General features: G+C 41.6%; 1 protein-coding gene across 1 annotated transcript; it reads right to left on the reverse strand.

The window, feature by feature from the left end:
• Positions 1-24,279: 24,279 nt before the first annotated feature.
• Positions 24,280-27,458, reverse strand: FOS (Fos proto-oncogene, AP-1 transcription factor subunit). Its single transcript, XM_007425450.4, has 4 exons — positions 27,167-27,458; positions 26,284-26,529; positions 25,830-25,937; positions 24,280-25,708 (listed from the first exon to the last, which is right to left on the reverse strand). Exons 1-4 carry the CDS (start codon positions 27,305-27,307, stop codon positions 25,100-25,102), a joined length of 1,104 nt encoding a protein of 367 aa, XP_007425512.1. The 5' UTR covers positions 27,308-27,458; the 3' UTR covers positions 24,280-25,099.
• Between the last annotated feature and the right edge of the window lie 470 nt (positions 27,459-27,928).

Consider the following 27,928-nt stretch of genomic DNA (forward strand, 5'->3'; position numbering starts at 1 on the left):
TTACCTAAAGTGGATTCCATTTAGGTTTTTTTCTTTTCTGTTAGAATACAGGAACAGGGAGGAAGTGTTCCTTTGTTCCCAATTCTCCCTAAACATAAGCAGACAAGGAAAAAATCTGTAACTGGGAAAATTATATCACATTATTAGCCTGTTCATATTTGTGGAGAATTGTTAGAAATACGTCTAACAAGCTGAACACTCAGCAAGACAAAAGAGAGATGAAACTGCTGTAGCAGAAATGGAAAGTTACAGATTAGTGTATCTGACCAGGATCCGTTGCAGGAAAGGATCTGCCAAACATTCACATACAACAGACAATTTGCAATTGTTGCTCAACGAGTTGTGTTCTGTGTATGCATTCATCTCCCAAGAATTCGTACATGATTTCCCTATAAATGAGTTCAAATATTCTCTAATAAAGACATTAATTAATTTATCATAATCGTTTATCTGAAACATTTCTGTAACTCCTATCACCACTAGGCTTTTGCCAGGTGACACACAACATTAAAAGGCAGTTTATACAACTTTTTAAAAGCATATAAAGCAGTGAAAAGATTCCGCTCTATTAAATCATAAAACCCATTAAGTAGTGGAGCTGGACTAGGATGTCATGCCAAATGCCAAGGTGAATAAAAATGTTTCTTTTGTTCTTTGTTCCTAGTGATTGCTATTGAAAAATTTTATTTTTCTTCACCACAATTAGTCACAAAATGTTACAGGATAAGGAGAAAAGATCTGTCATTAAAATTTGTGAATCCTACATACACAGAAGTGTCCATGAGGGTGGGGGTGGGTTCAAGATGGCAGCCATAACCATACAGTCAAAACCTGCCCCCCTTTTTTTTTGCATGTTGCACCATCTTGACTTTTTTGACCCCCCCCATGGATACCCTTGCATGTACATAAAGTCCCCCAGATTCAGTCATTGGTATCATTGCCACAAATACTTTGGCAGAGAAAGGTCTTCAACAGGCAAAACCCACTGTTTTCTTGCTTGTCGGATTAACAGACCTCTATCAATATTGCACCTCACTGACCTGTATAATACTGTAGCCCCTTGTGTGCTCCTTTTCCTAACCATTATAGTTAATTTATTTCTGAAATGTCCATATCCTTTCTTTGACACATGTAATATGTGTGGGAAAATCTCTCCCAGAAAATCTATAAAGCCACACATCATCCTTTTTAAGGTAACTTCAATGTTTTCCATCTTATTCTTTTTTTCTCACAGTGCCTACCTATTGCCAAATCACTATGGCTCACCACTGAAAACATAATTATTTCACTATCACCTGAATAATGCAAGCTTTCTCTTTCCTACACTTGTTTAATCTTGTCATAAATGAATTTCATAAGCAGTTTGGGATTAAAAGTCTGTCATTCATTTCATTCTGAATAATTGTCCATATTTGCTGTTTTAAATATAAACAATTATTCAGAATGAAATAAATTCAAGCTATCTTTTAAAGGCTTGCAGTTTAAGTCCACATACTTTCTTTTTTACATTCTATATTTCTTTAAGCAGTGTACTAAAATTTAAAAGTTCATTTAAATCTGATCTATAAAGTCATTCCACATTTAAAGAGTTTGTGCCCAAATTGGACTCCAATGCTTACTTAAGGTTATTTTATGACTAGACCAGGAACTCTCAGAGATTCAGCAAGGGCTGAACCCTTTTCAATGTTCTGGGCCCAATAATCATAATAAAAATGAAAAATGATGGCAATGAAAATAATTTAAGGCACTAAAAAAAAAGATTGAGACATAATTTGAATATTTTAAGTTAAAAGAAATTAAATTTGAGCTCCCCTTTGAGGTTGAGCCCCAGGTAAATGGCTCTCTTGGCACCTCTTCTGAATGGCCTTCGCAAGACACAATATAACAATAAACAACTATTACATTTTTCAGAACCAACCCAAGCAAGGTCATAATATATGCAAGTAATTATGCAGTTCAGTAGCCACATGTTGTTGGAGTCACAAACAGTGCCAGAAAAATCGCTGACCCAGTTCTCCATATTGTATTCTAAGGACAGTCACCTACTGCAAGCATTAAATGGTAAAATCAATGGAGTGGTGTTGTCATGTTCTCTGTACCCAGAGAGATTTGTAGCAGGGACTAGTTACTACATCACAAACCTATATATACTGTAGTAGCCCAACCTGTCCTGTGATCAACAACCCCAGAGCTAATCTCTCCAGGTTACAACATAATTGCCTTGTTGGGTCAGGCCAAAGTTCCCTCTAGCTCAACATTCTGTCTTCAGTGAGACTTAATCAGATTAATAAAAGAATATGACTCCAATAAAAGTATTGTCTAGAAATGTCCTAGGCCAAAGAAGAAAGGTATGTCCCACTCTTAACCAGAATGCCCTTATCTGTTGCAGACAATTTGAACTAAAACAGTCAACTATTGTACCTACGTACAAAGTCATCCAGGCAAACAGAGTGATATAAGGAGAGAGACAGGATATAGAACTTACATATATTTCAAAAAATTACATGAGAAATCCAGGAAGCTAGGTCTTGCAGCCTTCCAAGAGAGAAAACCAGTATTGTATAGTCACAGAAGTGTGAGCTGGCTGTTGTCAGGGATGGACATATGCATGCATAATTATTATAAAAGAATCTAAGTAACTTGGTAATGATCATCCTTATATATCAGACTTCCCAACCTGGTGCCCACTACATGGGTTGAGACTCAACTCTCAGAACTCCTCAGGTAGCATGAATCTTATTATATATGACTATCATAAGAAAGGTAGTCATATATACTAATAGTGAACTGAGCTCAGTTCTAAATGCCAACCCTTATATAATTAAAGCAGTAGTATTAAATATGTACAAAAGGACTCAACAGGCACAGAGAAATCTCAAGAATTACAGAAATATGGCAGCACTTAGCTGATCTTGGCTGACAATCTCAAAAAGCTAAGCAGGGTCCTAGTAAATACTGTATTTTGATGGGTGACCATTTGGAAATCTTAGGCTGTATGCTAAATTGGGAAGTTCAACAAACTTCCCGGAAGAAGAAATGACCAATTACTTCTATATAGTGCCATGAAAATTCTGTGGACGTATGCTGAATAGTGACCAGAAATCAAGCTTGACTCAAAGATGCTGAAGGTGTGGAGCAAAACAAAAAGCTGTGTGTCGACCACATTGAGCATGTTACTTGGTACAAAATACTGAATGAGGAACAGGAGGAAGACAGGGTACTGACAAAAAGGCATGGAGCATCCTGAACAGGACCACACTATAGGGCAATGTTTTGTGGTAAGTCCCGCTTGTTGCAAGTTTACTACGAATAATCTTGCAACAACTGAGCAAGCGAGCAGGGGATAAACAGGAGTTTGGCAAGGGAATATCAAGGGAGAGACACTTTTTGCTTTTTTCCCCCCTACTTTTCCATCTTCTTCATTCAGTCCAGGCTGGTCCTCACTCAAAGAGGCAGATCATGGGAGTTCACAACAAGTACAAAAAAACAAGTAAGATTTACACACAGATTTGGTTAGGGGAATTGTCAGGGGATTATTCAAGCAACATGGATTGCAAGCATCAATGTGACTTGGTGTGTACAATATTTGTTTTCCTGCCTGTAGAAGAACCAAATTATAAATGCTACAAGCGCAAGCTTGTGTCCTTGCTGGAAAGAAGATGAAAGGATTTGAGGAGAAAGTTGCTACACTAAAGTGTATCAGAAAAGTTTAAATTCCTGGACAGGACAGCTGAAGCTCTCCAAGAGGGTCAGAGAACTGAACACCAAAGAACAGGAAAATCCTCTTTTGGCATATACTCACATGTGTAGGAATTATGACCCCAAAAAGTAAGATCAGCAAGCACTTGTTGTCAGGGGAACTCAAAAACCAGTACCAAGTTCTCCCTCTAGAGGACATGCTGCCAGACATTGTAAAAGACACTTTGGTTTCCATGAATTGAAAGAATCCAAGAGCTAACTTGAGACCGAAGAGGCATGTTGTACTACTGGAGTATTCCCTGTCAAGTGGAAGTGAGGTGGCTATGTGCAGACACAATGTGATGTTGGCAGGAGGTATGTTGTCTTCTAGGCATCTGTATGTAGGACATGACAGAGAGATTACCAAGTTCCGGCCCTATAAGGAAGAGCAGACTAAGAAACAGGCACCGTGTAGATCTAAAGCTACTTTTATTAGAACAGCTATAGTAACAGAAATGTGTAGGTCTGAATGTGCTCCCCTTCCTCCCTCTTTAATCTTCATGTGAATTAGAGAGGAGCCTGTGTGAGATGTTTTTATAAATCACTCTCTTGGTCTGGGCTCAAGCCTCATTTATCTGATTGCTGCTTTGGTAACTGATCATCCCTCTGTCCTATACTCACTACACCAAATGAGGTCATGAAGGAAGTAGCAGAGGTCATTGTAGAACCACTCTCAGTAAGCTTTGAGAATTCCTGGGGGATTAGTGAGGTCCCAGAAGCCTGAAGAAGAGCAAATTTCACTCCCATCTTCAAAAGGGGAAGGAGGAGAATCTGGGAAATGCTAACTGTCTCCTTGATGTTAATATTGAACTTGTCAGCCCATCAAGGTAGACCAAACTAAGAAACTTACTACTTTTATTGTAACAGCTGTAGTAACAAAAACTTGCAATGGCTGGTGTGGGTCTTCCGGGCTGTGTGGCTGTGTTCTGGAAGTTTTGTTTCCTAACGTTTCGCCAGCATCTGTGACCGGCATCTTCAGAGGGCAGGAGCACAGACAGGAGCAGTTCTCTCTGTGCCCAGGATGATGTGACCCTGTTGTGGGAATTTATAGAGATCAGCGAGGGTGCCTGAAGGGTGTGTGTGTGGGGGGGGGGGGGTTGGTTTAACGATTGGCTGCTTGTTTTGGTGTCTGAATATGTGTGTATCTTCCTGGGGGTTAGGCAGGGTTTTTTCACCCTCAGCAGCCACTCGTTAACAACTCAATAGAAAAACCCAAACCCCGCCCCCCCACACACACACACCCTTCAGGCACCCTCGCTGATCTCTATAAATTCCCACAACAGGGTCACATCATCCTGGGCACAGAGAGAACTGCTCCTGTCTGTGCTCCTGCCCTCTGAAGATGCCGGTCACAGATGCTGGCGAAACGTTAGGAAACAAAACTTCCAGAACACGGCCACACAGCCCGGAAGATCCACACCAGCCATCGTATTCCGGCCGTGAAAGCCTTCGACAATACAAAAAACTTGCAAGTCTGAACATGCTCCCCCTCCCCACTTTATCTTCATGTAAACTAGGAAGGGTCTTTCTCAAGTTATTTCCCTGGCCCAGGCTCTAGTCCCTCTTATCTGACCATTGCCTTGGTAGTGGCTCTTCCTCCTATCCTTCAAGGCCATTCCTATTCCCTCTATAGACCTTTTGACTTTGAAAAATAACTGACAAAGCTAAGGAGCATGCAAGAATTCTCAGTAAACTTCATGAAACACTGGCAAGAACAACTTCTATGGTCTCAAGAATATCTCTTTTCCAGTGGAGACTTCCTGGACACTCTTTCTTTCTGAATGTGGTGCCACTTGGGATATGGTAAACCTGTTCTCTCTAGGATTTTAGTAGATATTTAAGGATTCATCTGTTTTCCATGGGATTTTGGAAAGATGGAAGAAGGGGTTTATTGGGATCCTAGTGGCTTTAGCTGCAATAATTGTATAAATTTTACTATTTTAGTGGCCTGGGTGCTTTTATTTATTTTATATTTATTTATTTTTATATTTATTTATATTTCAAATTTGTCACCGCCCATCTCACTGTGGAGTAACTCTGGGAGGTTTACAGTAAAAATAGAATAAATATTAAAATAGATAAATATTAATTAATTAATTAAAATATGCTAAAAACAAACTTCCTCTATAATACTTCCAAGAGGCTGATGTTAATTAGGTGTCAATAAACTCAGGGAGCATCATCAAGGCACCAGCCATCCCAAGGGTCGATTGTATCTTTCCTTGCCCCATGCAAGTTGGCAGAGCCAAGTCTTCAATTCCCTCTGAAAAATTGGGAGGGTAGGGGTCTGCCTCACCTCTGTGGGGAGGGTATTCCATAGGGCGGGGGCAACAACAGAGAAGGCTCTCCTCCTAGGACCTGCCAGTCGACATTCTCTTATTGACGGGATCCACAACATGCCTTCTCTGCTGGACTGGGTGGGACGGGTCAATGTAATAGGGATGAGACAGTCCCTCAGGTAACCTGGACCCATGCCATGTAGGGCTTTAAAGGTGATAACCAACACCTTGAATTGGACCTGGAAACAAACTGGAACCCAATGCAGCTCCCACAGCAAAGGTGTTACATGTGCTATCCTTGGGGCACCCAAGATTGCCCACATGGCTGCATTTTGAACCAGCTGTAGCTTCCAGATACTCTTCAAGGATAGCCCCATGCCGCATTGCAATAGTCTAAATAAGAGATGACCAGGGCATGAGTGACAAACCAGAGGGACTCCTGATCCAGGAAGGGGCGTAACTGGTGCACAACATGTAGTTGCGCAAAGGCCCTCCTGGCCACGACTGCCACCTGCTCCTCAAGTAGGAGTCATGAGTCCAGGAGGACCCCCAGATTACAGCACCAGGTCTGTCTGGGGCAGTGCCACCCCATCAAGAACCAAAGATGGTAAACCCTCAGATACAGAGGAGCCTCCAATCCACAGCCACTCCATCTTACCAGTGTTCAGCTGAAGCCTTTTGTTCCCCATCCAGACCCCTACAGCCTCTAGACACCGCAAAAGGGTGGTCACAGCATCACCCAAATCACCCAGGATGGAGATGTATCATCTGCTTATTGATGATACCTCATCCCATGGTGGCAGATGATCTCACCCAGTGGTTTCATGTAGATGTTAAAAAGGAGCAGCAAGAGTACCGAACCCTGTGGTACCCCACAACAGAGGGGCCGTGGGCCGGACCTCTCACTCCCAATCAACACCGATTGGTACCGACCTTGGAAGAAGGAGGTGAACCAGCACAAATCTGTGCTGCCCACTCCCAACTCCCTAAGTTGTCCCAAACGGATACCATGGTTGATGGTATTGAAAACCTGTGTCAAGAAGAGCAAGGATGGATGCACTACCCCACATCCCACTCCCACCAGAGATCATCCATGAATGCGACCAATGCTGTTTCTGTCCCATATCCGGGCCTGAAACCTGACTGAAAGGGGCCCAGATAATCCATTTTATCCAGTATCCTCTGGAGCTGCAATGCTACCACCTTCTCAGACTCCTTCCCTAAAAAGGGGAGGTGGGAGACTGGATGAAAATTGTCCAGTACGGTGGGATCCAGGGATGGTTTCTTGAGGAGGGGATGCACCAGCATGTCTTTAAAGATGATTGGGAACAGCCCCTCCCTCAAGGATGAATTCACCATTGCCTGGACCCACCCACATGTCATCTCCCGAGTGGCCTTGACCAGCCAGGAGGGGCCTGGGTCTAGGTGACAAGTGGTGGCATTAACAATCCGGAGGACCCTGTCCACTTCCTCGGGTCCAATAGAATCAAACTGTTCCCAGATAACAGGGTAAGTCTGTACCCTGGGCATCTCCATAGGCCATGCCCCATGCTTGGAATGTAACTGGGAACAGATCCGAGTGATTTTCTCCTCCAGATGCCCAGAAAACTCTTCTGTGCAGCCCTGTAACTGGGCCTCTGGGCCCTCCTTTCCCAAAAGGGATCAGATGAGCTTAAACAGGGCTGCCGGCAGCATTCTGCAGATGCAATAAGAGCGGAGAAATATTGACATTTTGTCTTTATTGCTATTTCTAGTTTTTTTATTGATATTCCTTTGTTTGGAAATTTTTTAAAGGTTGGTTTTATGTTTATTTTATTTTCACTTTATGTTCATGTTGATTACTGGAAGTGGCCTTTAAATGATTCTTCTTTTAAGAACATTGTATAAATAATTTAAATGTGTTACCATAACAACTTATGAGATGCAATACCATAGGACAGTCAATTTTGCTTAATACAGTCACACTGAAATATTTCCACTCCGACTGTAGCAATAATCTGTTAACAATCTGATCTAGACTCTCAATTCATATGACAACTGTTCACCATTCATCCTTCTGGGGAACAACCTCTTGTGGGTTGATCATTCTGAACTATGTCCCATTGAGTTCATTGGAAACAGTGCCTACAATGCATAGAATTATAGTCTCCATCTTACTTCTGAAAAGTATTGTTTGAAACAAATCATTAAAAGGCAGAGTAAAATAAGAGTACAGGGCAAACATACAGTAATTACTTCTGTATTCAGCCTGGCAGAGGGGCTGCAACATTTGCAACACATTCAATAGCGAACTATCTTTGGATTTGCTCGATGGCCTCTTTGTTTTTCTTGTATTACTTCTTTGGGCTTCTTTTAGAGCCATCTTGATGGTAGACAGGGGGTAATTTTAAATTTGTTTACACTGAATTGATTAAAATCTCTACCTCTGAATCAGCACTTGTTTCTATGTTTCTCCCTAGAAATAATAATACTGTACCTCACTTTCACACAGACAAAATAGATCAAAGTTTCTTTAATAAGGAAATTATTCAGCACTTCTGAGAGCATATTTCTATATGGGTTTGGTTTTGTTCCTTCTGTTACTGGGAAAATTCTCCTCAAAGCTGCTATGGTCACCCTGGTGGAATGTGGCCTCTGAATTCGAACCTCAGGGTTAGTCAGATCATGGGCATTCAGTAAAAGCTTAGCATTGCAGGTATTACCATCCCACATTTAATTAATCTACTTTGGGAGCTTTTGTGACTAGGTATGTTAGCTGAGTCATCTGTGAACTGCTAGAATTTGAGGGTTTTTGTTGTGAACATTGCATAAGATGCCTTTGGAAAGAAATGGAGAGAGAAGCAAGCAAATAACTAGAAAGCACCACACTGAAAACATGACCGGTTTGAGTAATTTGGCATACCAGTATTACACGACGATAACCACAAACACTTTCTAACTCAAATGGCTAAAGTACTGGGATGAAGGGAGCAAGGGGAAATTCAGTTCACTGGTGCTGTAGACTTTTCAACACCATCCCTGGGACCCAGTGGCCTTAGCAGGATCTCCCCAGTCCTTTACTTGGGCCAGTCTATGCAGCATGTGGATTCTCGGACATCAAGAACTTAGAAAAAGAGAAAAAAAGACAAAAATAATGACAGGTTCAGAAACTAGTTGTTCAGAAAACAGGGAAACAACATCTTAAATCCTAAATAAAATCCTATGGGTGCCCAACTGACTTTCATACAACCACATTTCACATTGCAGCCTAAAGAGCAATGAACCACTTCTTAGAAGAAGCATCACATCTTCCCAAGGCAGAATATACTGCATTGTTAAGTACTTTTAATGAGGTAGCATTATCACAAAGAAACATAACCCTCAATTAAGAGGCATGGATTGCACAGAACTATAGACACACATAAGCATTTATTGCACAAAAAAACATAGTGGCCTTAAGGGCTTAGCAGCAGCTACACATTACCTATTTGTACTGCAGTATAAATTGAGAGTGGCTTAAATTGTTGACTACTTCCTCATAAAAGCCATTTAGGGCTGCTTGGGCTTTGATTTTTCAGGTTACACACAGTATTTCTTATAGCACAATATCATCTACCAATGCCCTTCTTATTGCCAAGATGTTTCCATAAATCCCATTCTGTAATAGGCCTTTCCAATGTTAATTAAAAGCTTTTTGTTGGCAAGATCTGGATATTTAATTCCTTCCTTTACAGAATGGCTAGAGAATTTATTGCAAAGTGGAAAAAGTGTTTTAAATCAGTCAAATAAGTAAATAAAAACCATAGCCTGATCCATTACTTATTTTTATACCTCTCTCATTAATCACAAAAAGAAAACATATAATACATTTTTCAAAAAGCAGAGTATATGCTTCTATATCCTTTGCTTCATATAGAAAATATATGTACATTCACTCTGCACTGTGGACATTTCTCTCCCAATGTACAGTCGTATGAAAAAGAAAGTACACCCTCTTTGAGTTCTATGGTTTCACGTATCAGGACATAATAAAAATCATCTGGTCCTTAGCAGTTCTCAAAAGTAGATAAATAGAACCTCAGATGAACAACAACACATGACATATTACACCATGTCATCATTTATTTTACAAAAAGAAAGCCAAAATGGAGAAGCCATGTGTGAAAAAGTACACTTTATGATTCAATAGCTTATAGAATCACCTTTAGCAGCAATAATTTGAAGTAATCATTTTCCGTATGACTTTATCAGTCTCTCACATCGTTGTGGAGGACTTTTGGCCCACTCCTCTTTACAACATTGCTTCAGTTCATTGAGGTTTGCAGGCATTTGTTTACCCGCAGCTCTCTTGAGGTCCTGCCACAGCATTTCAGTTGGGTTGAGGTCTGGACTTTGACTGGGCCATTGCAACACCTTGATTCTTTTCATTTTCAGCCATTCTGTTGTAGATTTGCTCGTGTGCTTGGGATCATTGTCCTGTTGCATGACCCAATGTCTGCCAAGCTTTAGCTGTTGGACAGATGGCCTCACATTTGACTCTAGCATACTTTGGTATACAGAGGAGTTCATGGTCAACTCAATGACTGCAAGATGCCCAGGTCCTGTGGCTGCAAAACAAGCCCAAATCATCACCCCTCCACCACTGTGCTTGACAGTTGGTATGAGATGTTTGTGCTGATATGCTGTGTTTGGTTTTTGCCAAATGTGGCACTGTGCATTATGGCCAAACATCTCCACTTTTGTCTTGTCTGTCCAAAGGACAGGGTTCCAGAAGCCTTGTGATTTGTTCAGATGCAACTTTGCAAACCTAAGCCGTGCTGCAATGTTCTTTTTAGAGAGAAGAGGCTTTCTCCTGGCAACCCTTCCAAACAAACCATACTTGTTCAGTCTTTTTCTAATTGTACTGTCATGAACTTTAACATTTAACATGCTAACTGAGGCCTGTAGAGTCTGAGATGTACCTCTTGGATTTTTTGCAATTTCTCTGAGCATTGCACGGTCTGACCTTGGGGTGAATTTGCTGGGACATCTGCTCCTGGGAAGATTGGCAACTGTCTTGAATGTTTTCCACTTGTGATTCATCTTCCTCACTGTAGAATGATGGACTTTAAATTGTTTGGAAATGGTCTTATAACCCTTCCCAGATTGATGGGCAGCAACAATGGTTTCTCTAAGATCATTGCTGATGACTTTACTCTTTGGCATTGTGTTAACACACACCTCAATACTCAAGACCAGCAAACTCCTAAAACTTCAGCTTTTATAGAGGTAGTCACACTTGCTGATGATTAATTGATCAAGGGCATTTGATTAGCAGCACCTGGCTGCTACTTAGCCTCTTCATACCTATGGAAACAGTAAGGGTGTACTTACTTTTTCACACATGGCTTCTCCATTTTGGCTTTCTTTTGTAAAATAAATGATGACATGGTGTAATATGTCATGTCTTGTTGTTCATCTGAGGCTGTATTTACCTACTTTTGAGAACTGCTAAGGACCAGCTGATTTTTATTATGCCCTGATACGTAAAACCATAGAACTCAAAGAGGGTGTACTTTCTTTTTCACATGACTGTAGCTCTTTTTGTGGTTGCTAAAAGTTGACACCGACTAGAAGGCATATAATCAATCAATTGATCAATCAAATATTTCTTCAGTGTTCCATGAATGTAAGCAGCCGTCGCTGTATTCTTATCTGTTGTAAGATTTATAATTAAGAGGATTCCCTTCAACACATTCCTTCCTTTTATTCCAATAAAAGGCTCTAGGATATAACTAGCAGCTACAAGGAAATGAAATATGTGCATGGAAAAATCAGTGTAGGTTTGAGAGTATAAAAAAGATCCTCGCTATCATTTGTTTAGCTTTCTCCAAAAGATCTATGGAGAAATATTTTCAGAGAATAACAAGTTGGACAAGGCCAATCTATGCAGTCATGTTCAAAAGCCGTTACTTTTTCACATCTCACAGATTTTTGCTTGCTTTGTATGTTTTCCTATCAGCAGATGGTGGAAAAGCAGCTACTATGAATCACTGAAATTGCTGTGATATTGAAACAAAATTTCTAGATTTTGAAAGAAAATCAAAGCTGATTATAAAAATAAATATATAAGTTGCTGCATGCTACTCCAATTAGCAATGAGAACTGAGGGACACTGGCAAAATTAATCATGCTTGGGCATATGCTATGTATATACTACTTCCAATTTGAAAATAATCAATTTTTTATCTTTATGGGGTAGGGGAATAACTATACAGCTAGCATGCCAACAACTACGGCACAATCCTACCTGAGAGATAAATATTTTAAGTGATAATATTCATGTAACTTCAGATTCTGAAGTGATAGTGCTATGAATTTTGACATTCTATCTGTATATTTATCTCCCTATCCCACTCTATTTTAGTTTATGCTATAAACTAGTATTCTCCAGGTATCTTGGATTACAAATCCGATAAACCCTGATCAACAAAGATTATTGGGTTCCATTATGGGACCTGAAGTCAGATAACTTGAGTTTCATGTTGGGGAAGGCTACTATAAATCAGTTCCATAATGCTTGTAGAGCGCTTCAAAGAATTTAGATAAAAAGTACTCATCAAGGGCAAGGTCAATGTTATAACTATTATTGCTTAATTTTTAAAAGGTAAAGCAAGCAAGGCCTAGGCTTGTATGCAAATCTAGTCACGTTTTTCATGGTGTGCAGGGATGTAAGAGCCATCTAAGCACCTAGTAATTAAACTACACTTATGACACAATTAAGGATGCAGGGGAGTATATTAATATTAAACAGCAGTTCTCACATGACACAACAAGCATTCAAGGAACAATTAATTAAGAGGCATATAAGCTAAGCCTTGTTATCTCTTGTCTGGCAGTGGGGGACAGGAATATGGGGAAAAGGTGGCTGTTCAGCATTCTGTGAAAAACTTCATGACAGACTTACTTTGGAATCACTGCCTCTAAAAACTGCTTGGCAGCTGTCAATCTCACTATTTGGTTGGTTGGTTGCTGGTTGGTTGGTTTATTTAAAGTATTTGTATACAGCTTGGCTCAACACTGACTCCAGGTATTTTACAAAATAAAAACACTTCAAAAGAAGTATAAAGCAAATACAAATAAGATGAGCATCCACACCATCAACAATCAAAGCCAAGCACAAAAGCTCCACTCAAACAAGAGGGTCTTCATCAGCTTGTGGAAGGCTAACAGGGAGGGTGCCAAGCACACCTTTTGTTGCAAGGGCTCCATGACAAGGGGGCCACAACACAGAAGGATTGCTAGCCCATGTCTCTTGGTCTTCAAGTAGGGACAAGACCTCCCTGAATTCTATTCAAGAACCAGGTAAGTTTCACCTAGACAGTTCCTACGGTACCCTGGAGCCAAGCCATAAACCACTTTATGAGTAAAAACCGAATTGGACCTCAAGGCAGTCACCAACTGGGGCAACAACTGGAGAACTGGTGTTGATATTACATAGTAATATCACCTGCTAATAACCTGGCCACTGCCTTTTTTACTGACTGTAGTTTCTGAATCACTTTCAAAGATAGCCCCATGTATAGCTTGTTACAGTAATCTAACCAAGTGACAAGAAGGGCATGAATCACTGTAACCAGGGCCTCTTAATAGATAGGCCCACAACTGGCATACCAGCCTCAACTGGGCAAAGGAACCATAGCTACAGCTTCCACCTGCTGTTTTAATAAAACTCACAGTGTTGTGGACATTATACCTGTTCAGTAACTCCATAGCAACTTTCATTTGCTATGTATGTTCTCATTCTCTTTTTCGTAGGACCCAATGAATTACATTTCTTCTCACTGAACAATGACACACACATCTTATAATAGGATTCTTTTGTAGAACATTCTCCCTCTTCTTTTGTGCTTGAGATCATTTCAGTTTTCCTACTAAAAATAACATCTGAACTGTTGAACTACCATTGTAAGATTATGACTTTCAAAAGTAAAAACACCTTGTAATTCACCATAAGACTCAAAATAAGTGGACAGGTATTCCTGTGTTGAATGCTTTCTTTTATTGAAAACCAATAAAACATATAATTTTCATATACTACCTATAAATCATATTATACAGGGTCTATCAAAAGTCAGACCCCATAGGCCAATCACAATGTTTTATTAATATTTTTTCAGAGAAAATGTTACTGTACTTAGGAATGTTCAAAGCTCGTGTGTCAAATGAGTAAGGAAGTGTTTAGAAGCAAATGGCAACTAATTTGAAATTTTAATGTAATTTATATAATATATTGTCTATGGGGCCTGTACACCATACACACACAGAGGAAAATAATTTGACCTTGAGCTTTCAACACTATTTGTTTTCCTTTTAGGACAGCGAATTTTTCCAGCGTTTTTGTGTATAACCCTGATGCTGGGAAAGATTGAAGGCAAAAGGAGAAGAGGACAGCAGAGGATGAGATGGTTAGATAGCATCACTGAAGCAATGAGCATGAAACTGAGCAAACTCAGGGAGGCAGTGAAGGACAGGAAGGCCTGGCGCAATATGGTTCATGGGGTCACGAAGAGTCGGACACGACTTAACGACTGAACAACAACAAATCACATTTAAACATATGTTATTAATGATGCATATAGCATAGCCTTATTACTTTTGCTTCACTTCATACAAATGTATAGCTTCAAAACCAAAATCCTTTGGGTTTTCTGAGAGTACTTGGCAATTTCCCCAGTGAGCCAGCAAGCAGTTCTGTTACATGCTTTATTAAGCTCTGGAACTCAGATACAACATAGGAACTATACAAGATTGCTCTCAATTACCTCTCTCTGTTTGTTGACCTTAGGGAGACAAAGAACATCCCACAAGTGCTGTTGATAGGTAAAGAATGTGGCTCTATCCCAGTTCCTATGTTAGCTTTGGAGAGGGTCACACTCCTCAAAAGAGATTTGCAACTTGTGAGTTTTCCTGAACTTTGTTGAGCCAGGTCCTGTTCTCGTTTTTACAATTCCTGTCTTTTGGACCCAGAAATCCTTACGCACTTTACATGGGTCTGCCTTTGAAAACTACCCCAAAATTGAACCCTAATTGGTTCAAATTACAGCAGCATGGCTAATGGGGATAAGCCACTTTAGCAGCGCAACACCTATGCTCCAGTTGCTGCATTAGTTGCCAATAGGTTTGAGTCCAGTTCAAAGTGCTGGTGTTAACCTATGAAGCCCACCGGGGCTCAGCTCCCACTTACCTTCAGGACCATCTTCTCCCAGTTAAGGAGGGAACACTTAGGGCCCCCACCTAAGCAATTAAGTGATGGAAGCCAGGAGACAGACCTCTTTAATGGCACCTTCAACACAGCAGAACTCTGGAGATTCATTTGGCCCTTGCCCGGCTAGCTTTTCAAGAAGCCATAAAAATGGCTCTGTTCCAGCAGCTGTTCAGGTGCCAGTAGAGGTATTGGGCTCCCTCTTTGTTTTTGTGGGCTTCAATTCTGGCTTTACATTTTTAACGTAATGTGAATGGACATTTTGATTCTGCTGTTTATTAAACATTTTTTCATTGTAATTACGTTGTGTCTTTGCAATTGTGCAGGATATGTCGTTTTGTTGTAATAACAAACAAACTGGTGAGATAGTGACCTCAAAACCCACATCTCAGAACAAACAGGAAAACCAAAATTGGCTGTCCTGAACACCATGCAGAAAGCAGTATGCAAATGCAGTAAATTGACATCAGTGGGATTATTTTCATATATATTTTATAACAGCATGCTAAATGCTAATTTCAATTCTTTCCACATGGCAGAGATTTTTAAAAGCCCTTAATGGTTATAGTCACGTGCCCAGATACTCAAACTGCAGTAAGGCATTATTACATAAAGTAATTAAAAAGTGGGAGTGCTCACCCAGGAAACACATGTTTCTTCCGCTCCACACACACATGATGAACAGGGAATGTAGGTATTATTTGATTATGTAACACTGACAAAAATTGGGTTGGACACCAAGCTTGGAGTATTACCAGACACACTGTAAACAAAGGTGTCTGCCTTAATATAGGAAGTAGAAATATAGGGGGAAAATGCAGAAATTTTGTGTAGCCAATGAACATGAAGATAAGTTAATCTACAAGGTTTTGTATATAACCACTGAATATATATGCATTAGTCTCCAACAAAAATACTTTAGATTTGAACAATGCATTTTCAGCACTGGATGATATCCAAGCATCCAACTGTCCAACTCTGGGCTGAGGCTGCTTGCTTAGATGCAACAATATTGCCAGATAGCTGCTCCTTGCCCTTCCTCCCACACATACACATTGTGAAGTCCAACAACCACAATCAGTAATTTCCGCAAAATCTGTGTGTTCTGCACGCTTCCCTATACTCTGTCATTATTGCTGTTACAGGTATAACTGAACTTTCTTGAAAGGTGCAAACAAATATGTTTATATCATATTCTCCTTTGGCAACACTCGGCTCATTGCGCCTGAGCATTGAAGCTGAGCAGGGCTGGACTTCACTGCTTAGTATTTGGATAGGAGAGATTCCATGGAGCAATAAGAGTGCCGTAGACTGTGAACTCAAAACATCCCAGAAAAAGCCAATGGCAAAGCACTTCTGTATGGTTGCCAAAAAAATCCAACATGGTTGTATCTATGTTGTCATCAGGAACTGAGCTCAAGTTGAAGGAATCTTTACTCTCCCCTCCCCCATCCATGAAGTCATCAGGAGGGGAATTCAACTTCAAGGAGACTTTGTTTCTATCTAGGACAGTTCAAAGTGACCTCCTTTTAGCCCCAAAACTATCTTCTAGGTCTTAAGGGAATAACAAATAACAAAACCATTCAGTACATAATCAAAGCAAAAAAAAAAAAAAAAACCAGCAGCAGCAGAACCCAAAGGATAATTCTTCTTCAACACAGACCATTTGGGCTGTAATAACTTCCCAGAACTTCCAGGACTTAAGTACTTTCTGTAAAGCCAGTGGGATCCAGACCAATCTAATCTCAGGTGTTCCCAAAGCCAGGTGTCATGACAGAAAAGGGTCCTGCTAGAGGGCATTCTTAAATCAATGGGAACCAGAACACACCCCTCCTGCTGGATCTAATGGGATGGGTAGAGAAAATTGAGATAAGTGGTCCCTCAAATATCCTAGCCCCATGCCACAAAGGACTATGTAGTGAAATCAGCACCTCGAATTGGATCCAGAAGCCTATTGAGAGCCAGTGCAGCTCACAAAACAAAGTTGTAATACAGGCAAAACATGAAACACTGTAATTACCTGTGCCACTGTATTCTGGACTAACTGCAGCTTCTAGATGTTCTTTAAAGGCAGCCCCGTGTAGAGTACATTGCAGTAATGCATTCTGGAGGTGACCAAAGCAAAAGTGACTGTGTGCAATGCCTCCAGTTCCAAGAAAGGGCACACAAAGCTATACAAAAGCCCTCCTTGCCATGGCTGCCAGTGTTCCTCAAACAGAAGCCATGAGACCAGGAAGACCCCCAAATTGCACATCAGTTTGGTCTGGATACTGCAACCCCTAGAAGTAAAGATGGACAATCACAAGGCCAGGAGGCCCTTAAACCCTAAACTACTGCCTGGTTAGGGTTGAGCTGTCGTCTGTTCCTCCCCATCCAGACCCCCACAGCCTCCACACACCAGGACAGGCCCTTCACAGCATCACTTGGCCAGCTTCAGGCAGAGATGTACAAGTAAGTATCATCAGCTTACTGATGCAAGTGCTTGTTCTAGTCCTGAATTAGCACGTCTGTCTGATCCCACATTGTCTCCATCTGGCAGCTGAGCCTACTTATTCTCAACTCAGATGCGATTCAACTGGAAATACACTGCATGTGTTTTCCAAAAGATCTGCAGGGGCCCTGAGGCATTTGGGGAGAGCTGCTTTTCAATTGGTGGGAAAGCTTTCCTCAGTTTCTTGGCAGTTCCCCCACTCACATAAAGCTCTGCTTTTTAAATAAAGTGGAGGATTAAAGCTTTGGTGGCATGATGCCTCACCAGCCACTCCACTGTGAGTGGTTTTAAGCAGCAAATGAAACTGATCGCAGCTGAGGGCAGGTTGAGGATTTTCCCCCCGTTCTCCTACTGGTCATCTAGAAGGTCACTGACTGTTCTCCTGGCCTTCTCTGCATTCCGAGGTCAGAGGAAGAGGACCACCAGCAGGCTCAAAAGATTTTCTTAGGGATTAGGGAGTGAAAATAATGCTGGTGTGGAAGGGATCCAATTAAACTGAGCTGCTCACGAAAGCTTATGCCTTTTAATAGAATCCCTTAGTCAGAAAAGGTGCGACCAGACTCCTGATCTCTCAACACTGTTGATGTGTATGGATTATATGAATGGTGTCCAAGCAAGATAGAGGATCAAGTGCCCTTTTAAAAAATGACAGGAAGAGGCAATGAACAACACAGACCAAGAAACAAACGTATCATTTCAAAGCATACAAAAGAAACGAAAAGTCACATGCATTTAATAGGCTAAACGCAGAGGAAAAATAACGTCCGTATTTTAAGATACGCGCGACATCTTCATAGAATTGCAGCCATCGCGCTGGGAGCTCGGTTCGCTGCCTGTATTTACCGGCTTTAAGACTACCAAACCTTTTCCCCACCCTGCAGGTTGATGCAGCACCTCTGCACACACTCCGTCAACTTATACCTTGTTACTTCGGAGAAACACGAAATTAACAATTTAGAGCTAACGAAGACTGGCAAAGCTCGCCCATTCGCCCTTCCACGCCGCCGCCCTCGATTTCTACTTCAGCTCCGTTCCATTCTGGAACCTTCCCGGAGCGAGAGCGATCAACTCGCGCCCGCAGAACAACGTGGGAGAGAAAGGGGGGAAGAGCAGGGGACAAACGTCGGCATAGGAACGCGCCTCCACTTCCATATATGGCCACAGCCGGAAGAGCGTCCGTCACGCCGCCAGCTCCTAATGTCTCTGCGGGCTGCTCAACGTCATGGCGCTGTGACGTATCCTGCGAAAACACCCTAGAAACCAAATAATAAACACGAGCAGGCGCAGTAGGAAGCGGGCCGAAGTTGTAGAAGAAAGTTCAATGCAATGACCAAGAATTGTATGCGAAATGAAGGAAGTCACGCAAAGTTTCATGATTTGCTTTTTAAAAAAACAAAACACTCTTTTTACTTTTACTTTTGCTTTTCTGCTTTTATTTGAACTTCAGGAATTTCCCCTCCTCTTCCCCTCCCCCACATCAAAGGAGCCAGATAATTCCATTTTTGTCAGAAATTCATTTTCTGATCTTGGCAATAATGAGACCAGTAAAGGCAGAGCTGTTTGGAGAAATGCACTGATCTATTCTGCACCCACTTCAATCAATCTTTTTTTGATTTCCACTTCTCTGAAGTGGATAAGCTTATGTGGATGGCTGGGATCTGCCTCAGTGAGCTTCTCTAGGAAGAACATAAGAAGGGTGGGACACTGTATTTAATTCATGTACAAGCTTGATTTTCCACACTATGAACTATGTGGTCAGAAAGATAGCTATATTGCCATCGGGGGGAAAAGAAACCTGGCACAATACTTCAGATCAGTGTTTTTCAACCCTGGCAACTTTAAGATGTGTGGACTTCAACTTCCAGAATTCCCCAGCCAGCACTGAGAAGTTGAAAAACATTGCCTTAGATGTAAAGGGGGAATAGATTGTGTGCGACAGAGCAACTGGTGTTGCTGTCTCCAACATAGACACCTACTGCTCTTTTTCCATCAGGTGACAGCCAAAAGTCCAAAGACCTGCTGGAACGATTACTTGGCAGCCCTGGATCTCTGCCACAAGCCTCCCCACCTATAGGTTGTGCAATGAGCACCTTTCACATAATGCTTTTTAGTAAGAGAGAGAAGATGTAGGCTAATTTTCCAACTTTAATCCTGCCTGAGCCACAGTCAGCATTCCTTGCTAACAGTAGACACAAATACCTGTCATTTTTGGCACATGTTGGCTAATATGTCACAAAGGTGACCAAATAGCTCATGCTATTCTATCCAAGCTACTATCTCTAATCTAGAGATTATTTTACAAGCCAACATATTGTTGCTCCGTCTTGCCAACTTCTGGTGCAATTCAAGGGCTGGTTGTCACCTATAAAGCTCTTCATGGCTCAGGACCTGAATAGCTACAGGGTTGCCTTTTTCCGATCGTCTCTGCCCATCCAATAAGATCTGACAGAGTTGGCGTGCTCCAGGTGCTATCACTAAAGCAATGCCATTTTTAGTGACCTTGCAGCTAGACCTCCTTTGCAGCTGTCCCTGTCCTCTGGAATAGCACCTCCCCCTCTGCCCCCAAGTTCCTATAGCCCTGCCTGACCTGCTGTGCTTTAGGAAAGCTTTGCCTGTTCAGCAGGCTCTGGGGCAGCGTGGTTTGTGCCCCTCTTTGGATATTGTGAATGGCTGTGGCAGTTGTTGCATTGTTCCCCAACAGGGGTTTTAATTCTTTTATTATTGTGACTGCTTTTCTTTTGTTGTTTTAAATTGTATTATTATATTCATTATATGGTTATACATTGCCTAGGATTGCAGAAACTGAGTCAGCTTATTAAACAAATAAGCAAACAAACTGGGAGGTAGATGTGATATACTGACACACAGTTGCAAAACAATGTATGAAACAGTTATATAAATTGGTAGAAACAAGAATGGCTTACAGTATAAGTATAGAAAGGAATGTACAGTAGTGAATGGTGTTAGCATACGTTTCCTCTCCTTTCTTTTTCCTTGTTTCAGGCCTTTAACTTCATTGTCTTGGTATTTCTTCTTTTACTGCACTCAACATACCACTGCCTACCCAAAGAGAATAGTGTAATGGGTATGTATATATGTATGTAACACTATTGCCATACTATATTTATACTATGAACAGTTCTTTGTCTAAATTATATTCTTTGTCTAAATTATATCAAATTATAATTTGATATAATTGCATAAGCTAACTCTGTCAAGAGGAAGAGTGTAGGAAGTTGTCCTGTAAGAGAGTTTACAATTCTAGCCTGATTTTAAACCAGATAGAAAACGTGTTGCCTGTAGGCTCCATGTGTCCATGAAATGTCCCTTGGCCCCTGCCAGGCATTTGACTCGCACAAATTTATTTATTTATTTTGTAAAATTAATAGGAAACTGACATATTTAAATTCAGAGTATGATCTCTAGCATCAACTTTGTTTTTAAGAATGCCTGTGCCCTTATAATCATTCTGAGAAAGTAAATTGATGGAGACTACAGCCTACCACTATGTCCTGGCCCACAACAAAATTAACACTAAAGAAATGAAGAGAAACTGGGAGGTAAATGGCTAGAGAAAGAGAGTCGGGTCTTAAGTGGCTGGTCATGCCTACCAAGAAAGCCATTTTGTGCACAGGAAAACCACCCTCCCTACCACCACCACTCAGACCTGTGACTTTGAGACTGAAGAAGACATCAGACATCTACAGAAGAAGACATCAACTGGCAAAAAAAGGTTGCCAATTTATTTTCAAATATTCGAGCAATGTTATGATATTATCTATTCCACATCCCATTTTTTAGTATTCTTAGCTTTTCATAAGTAGTGTTTGACGTAGGACCAATGAGAAAGATTTCAGATTGCCTAGAAAGAATCAGTTATATATTGTCCTTATTTAAACATTTGCACCTGTATATTTCTCTTCAGCAAGTCAGGGGTACTGCTGCAATTTTGAGAATATAACTGTATTTTGAAATTGAGAACAGGGAAATATTTATTATATATAGGTTTTTTTTTTAGTCTCGATCATATTAGCTATGTTTGGATCTCAAGATTGCATAATAACATTCATGGGGAGAAGGATTTTGGCCTTTTCCTCCCCAGAAGAACCCCCACATTATTCAGAAAGATTCCTGAACCTTCAGAATGGCTTTTAACATATGGTAGTGAGGTGACTCTAATAGGGAGGGAAGAATGGAAAATTTTCCTTGAAAGAATTTTCTTAAATTAAACTCATCTTAGAAACTAAGTCCAATTTTCAGTGATTTTCCAGCCACTCCTGTCCTACCAACTAGCCACAAAAATTGGTTCCATGTGGTCCAGAAGAAAACACTGCCCCTCCTCACAGCTTTTGGAAGGGGACAACAGTGGTTTCAAGGAGGAAGGGGGAAGGAAAAGAAACGTCCCTTTATGAAATTCTTGAATATTCATTTTAGGATTCAAACCTATAGCCTGTGTTTGAAAAGGCCAAAAACAATTTAATCTGTAAAATAACTATTTCTGAGTGTAGAGTTATATTTCCCTAAATTGTTTAAGATGATTGCTTATAGAAATCATACAGGATGTGATTTTTTAACATGACACTTGAACTTAAACTTTGGAAAGCTCATCTGTTAAACATTAAATATATTTTTGATGCGTGCTCATCTGCAATATAAGGAAATATGAAATCATATATAATGTTATAATGAGAAGTAAAATACTAAAAGGTTTGAGACCTTTTTAAGCAGTTTAACGTTATACAACTTTAAGACTTCATATGATAAAAATACTTTAAAAATTAAACTCTTACACTTAACTGAAGTTTCTAATGTCAAGTTCATAGATCATGTTCCAAATAATTATTCATTTACTCTTATATTTAGGAAGCAATATTACTGGCAGTTTCCCAAAATAATGACATCTCATCTAGCAATAGTTCAATAAATATATCTGAGAAATAATCCATAAAACTAATGAGGTATATAGCCATGCAATTGGATACATTTTACATTGATTTGTTCAGTTAATAAAGATTACCTAATGCAGAAACCTTACAGTCTTCATGCTCTCATTTTCCTTTATAGAAGTTGAAATCCTCTACATTTATCTAGTAATAAACATGAAATTAAAACAAACTTTTCAGAAATCTTCACCTTACACCTTACAATTGCATTTTAGATATTCAAGGTCTCCTCGATACTGTTTTAGCTGAATAAAGACTTTTTTTTTTGGCTAGAAAATTTGAGATCATTTACAACAGATTCTCATACCATTTCAAGTAACAATCGCAAATTATTTAATAAAGGGGCTGTTACTTATATTTTGTCAGAGTATTGATTTTGTGAAATTTCTGGACATCTTTCCTAAGGGTTCCATCCATCCATGCCCTTTTCCATTTCCTGCCCTAAATTCTGTTTTTCTTCATTCTAATTTTCAACATTCCATCATTAAGGAGATTATCCAGTAATAATATCCAGTGTCCAAACCCATTCATTTTTTCTACAAAACTCTTCTGCATTTAAGAATGCAAAAGCTTACTCATTACTTTGGAAGAGGAGCCTTATCATCATACTGTATGTTCATTATTAAGAACAACTGCATTTTTCAAACCAAAATCTGTACCAAGCATGTTAATATCTGCCTTTTGTTTCTCAGTAAGCCCTATTCTGTTGCCAATCCTTTTGGCACTCATCACCTGAGTTTATAATTGGAGGGAGTGATTTGGCACAACACAGGTGGATTAAGAAATAACACATACACTAAAGGAGTGATGAATTTTAGGCGGCTATGTTCCTAAACTGATTATAGCTTGTTACACTTCTTCTGGTCAAAAATAGAACTGTTATTTAGCATGGGAAATATCTGAACAATACTCAGTAATAATCTTCATCCCTTCCCCAATGAACAACTACTTTTTCCCTTTACTTCTGATATTTGTTTCATTTTTGGTGGCAGATGAAGGACATGAGGCAGAGGAAAATGAAAGACTGCGTAGATGTAGGAAACAATGAAGATGAAAGAACAAAGTCAGATATATTCAGGGAGAGGGAAACAAACAGGAAGTGTGATGTGATGAAACTGCACTTATCTGAACAGAAATAATCACAAGGCTAAAGGAAGTATAATTTGTCTGCTATATGATGAGGTTAGTTGCCTCTCCTTATTAATTAAACCCATGTTCTTTACCAAGAGTGCAACTGACATGTGTAGAAACTTAGAATATGAGTAGCTATAACACATTTATTCGGAAGTAAGTTCTACTAAACAGAGACATACTCTCACAAACTCCTTTGATGTGTGGTTAGAATTTTGTACAGTCCTGACCTGAAGTAGTGAACTCAGAACTTGTTGAAGCAACAGGATTAATAAAGCTGCAACATGTTTATGATAAAAGGGCAGGACAGGGGATATGAAGCCAAATAATTAGAATTATTAATATTGTTTACTGGCAGCATCTAATACCTTTGAGAAAAACACAGATTTAAGTCTGCAATGTATTAAATTATCTCCCACAGTTAGTTTCAATCCATTTCTCAGACCAGTTTTATTGTAAAAAAACCAAAGAGCCTTTATAGCATTCAACTTAAATGCTTTTATTGATAGGATCTTGAACAATAAGCAAACAATGCTTAAGTGTCATTCAAATTCACTTTTCCACATTTCAATACCTCAAGGTAGAAAAAAATAAATATAAATATTCATAAATAAATTAAAAACACAATAAAACGTTTTCATGGAAAACTTATGTCAAACCATTCAGACCACTTCAACGATGTATGATCAGTTAAAGTTACAATGGACATTGATGAACAAAGAGAACTATAATACATGGACAACATAGCTATTTATTAATCTACTAGAAAATGAAATTGTCTTTTTCGCAGTTAAGTTAGATAATTGCTAAGTGATCAAAACACAATATTGCCTGGAACACAGTAGTTATTGTTAATCAGCTGCACTAGATACCCAGCACCATATCAAAATTCCAATCATTAAACCAACAGATTAATTAGCTAACGCTAGTGAATAGTAAGGAGGGAAGGGAGTCACCAACCCAGCCATGTTGAACATGCTATGAAACTGCTAGTTCTCATGGACAGGGACAAGACAGATTCCATGCGATTTGCTACATCTCTGGAAGAAGAATCGGGCCTTGTGAGAGGCTGCAAAGCAGTCCTTCAGTAAAGTCATTTCACTCCAGATGGGCTGCCCGTACCTCACGCCAGCATAGAGGCGCTTCATCTTCCCCAGGCCTTGGGACTCCGAGAGTGGCTCCTTTGCGGCCTAAGGCCCCATGCAGCAACAGCAGCAGCAGCAGCAGCAGCAAGAGGGGGTAGGAACGATGATTTCACCCAGCCCCGCGATTATTGCTCGGGGACTCAGTCCCTTCACAAAGCCAGCAGAGTCGGCGAGCTGAGCGAGTCGGAAGAAGGCTCGTTGCTGCTACTACCTTTCCTATGAGCCGCTGCGCAGCTGGGGAAAGAATCGGTCTCAGGGTAAGTGAAGACGAAGGAGGAGGTGTAGGTGCTGGGGCAGGGCGTGCAGGTCACCACCGGAGTGCAAAGGGGCTCTAGCTCCGCGGTGGCCGCTGCGCCCAGGGGCTCCCAGTCCGCGGCGTAAAAGGAGGAAGAGCCGGACAGATCCACGTCGGGTACAGAGCGCGGCGTCCCGCGGGTGGAGCGGCTGAAGAAGTCGTCGAAAGGCTCGGCCTTCAGCTCCAAGCCACTGCTCTCCTTCGCAGGCTCGGCCCGGGTCGGCTCCTGCAGCAGCGGGAGGGCGAAAGCCGCCTCTTCGGACTCGGGAGAGCTGGCCACGGGCGCGTCGGCTAACAGATCCAGGGAGGAGACCGCCAGCTCTTCCGAGAACTGTAATTCCTCCGGGATCTTGCAGGCAGGGCGGTGAGCGGCCAGGACGAACTCCAGCTTCTCCTTCTCTTTGAGCAGGTTGGCGATCTCTGTTTGGAGCGCGGACTTCTCCTCCTCCAGTTGGTCGGTTTCCTGCGGACACAGAGAAGGGGAGGGGCATGTCAGTCAGCTCTTCGGGCGGAAAAGGAGCCGGGGTCAGGAAGGCAGGGACATAGGAACCCCAGCCGGCGAGCGCTTAGCTGGCGATACTCACCGCTTGAAGGGTATCCGTCAGCTCCCTTCTCCGGTTGCGGCATTTAGCGGCTGCCATCTTGTTCCTTTCTCTCCGGATCCTTCTTTTCTCCTCCTCTTCTGGCGTCAGCTATGGAGAGAGACAGCATGCCCGTCAGTACAACTGTAGTGCCGGAGCCCGGAAAGTGCTAGTTCTTTCCTTTCTCTCTCGCTCAAGGCTCAGCTATGAAATGCAGGGCTTACATGCGCTCAATAGAGCCAACGAGCCAAAGTCTTCTCAAGGGGAAGGCCACCACCTAGCAGAATTATTTCGGACCTCCGTGCGAGGTGCCCTTCGCTTTCAAGAGAACAGTCAACTAGGGGTCAAATATCCTTCCTCTCTCGCCAAGTGTAAACCTAACCCATAATCCAGTGCTCTCCCTCTCAATGCCTCGTCTAGCCAGAGACTTCCCTGCAGGCAAAAGGTACATACACACCTGTTCAACTTTGCCCCTTCTGCCAATGCTTTGCCCTCTGCTTCCCGTCGTCTTGACTATCCCAGCCCTTGGGTAGACCCCAGTTTGAGGAGCAGCGAGCCCATAGGGATGGGTGCGATTCTGCGAAGGGGCCACCGAGGAGCTCAGAGTGGGTTGGACCATCCATTGCAAGTCTGGACTTGTGGAGATGGCAGTCACCGTAGGGACAAAGTTAGCGCTCGAGGCAGCTAAGTCCGTGCAGAAATCCTAAAAGACATAAACAAGGAAACTTAATTATTAAAAAACGGGAGGGGCGGGGGGGGGAAGAAAGATGCAACGAACACTATGATAGTTCTTGCCCAAGAGAATGGTGCGTTATTTTGAGCTCGGCCTGCAGTCCCTTGGGTCGCATTAGCTCGGACGTTGTTGCCACCATCACCAAGCTACCCATGAACAGGGGCTTGTTAAAAATATCTCTGACGTCCGAGCTGACGCAAACGTCGCTCCGGAGTCTCCTGAATGAAGTCGCGTTTTATCAATGAAATTGCTTTACGCACCCACCGCTAAGCACGTCTGCCGGCTTCGGCTCCCCTCCCCACCCCATTAATCTAGAGTACTTAAGAAGTGCCAAAGCCAGAACCTCTTCCCTTCCCCCTGCCACGGGACTGATATTCCCTAGGGGAAGCGACAAGAAATACACTAAACATTGCTGCACACAAAATATCAGGAAGAGAAAGGCATGCATCACGCGTCGGTCAAATCAACTCTTTTGAGTCCCCGTCTATAGACATTAAGCGTCACTGCCGATTACTCCTTGCCACTGGACCCGACAGGAATAGGGAAACAGTCAGGTCCTTCCTATCCCACCCGCAGAAAGCCAGAAGCAGCGTCCCTTGTTCCTCACCTGCGCGTTAACAGGCGAACCCATGCTGGAGAAAGAGTCCGCTGGGGAAGGGTAGTAGGTGAGACTGTCACCCGCCGGAGAAGCACTACTGCAGCGGGAGGAAGACGCGTCGTAGTCAGCGGTGAAGCCTTGAAACATCATGTTGGAGAACCTGGGATTATACAAACCCTTCAGGGTGGCGTATCTATCCCAGATTAAAATCCGAATGGAGTGGCTCTTTAGGCGAACAGGTTACTTTTAAACTCCAGTTACTTCTGTGCCTTAGCTCCTTCGAACACTCTGCTTAGTAAAGAGCGGTATCTCCGCCTTTTATTCTGACGGATAAGAGTTGTTGAATGGGCTTACGTCACAAGGGAGGGGAGGAGCGTAGTAGGGATCACGAATCTCTTCTAGGTGATCCAAATTGTATGATACCATCAGAATTTCTCTTCACGTAAGCCAGAAGCCCTCCCCAATGGATCGTGATGCTTTTAAAAGAAGATTCGCTAGAGTTCTCGACTTTTAAAAGTCCAGGAAGCCCACTAGAAAGTCTTCTTCGGCTCAACCTAGCTTGGGGACCCAACTTGACGTAAATATCCTTATATGGCATATAACATCCTGTGCAGGGGTGTGACTGACGGGAACCGCTCCAGGGCTGCGGCCAAATGGGATGGTGCGTGCCTGTGGCAACGGCAGGGGGAGTAAAAGTAACAGCCGCAGCAAAGGGATTATGTATGCAGAATTGTGTCCATTTAGTGCTGACCAGACACTGACACAACATGA

This window comes from Python bivittatus, unplaced genomic scaffold (genome assembly GCF_059951505.1).
Source record: "Python bivittatus isolate LINGU-HERP-01145 unplaced genomic scaffold, Pbiv_v1 ctg000480_np1212, whole genome shotgun sequence".
NCBI classification, from domain to species: Eukaryota; Metazoa; Chordata; class Lepidosauria; order Squamata; family Pythonidae; genus Python; species Python bivittatus.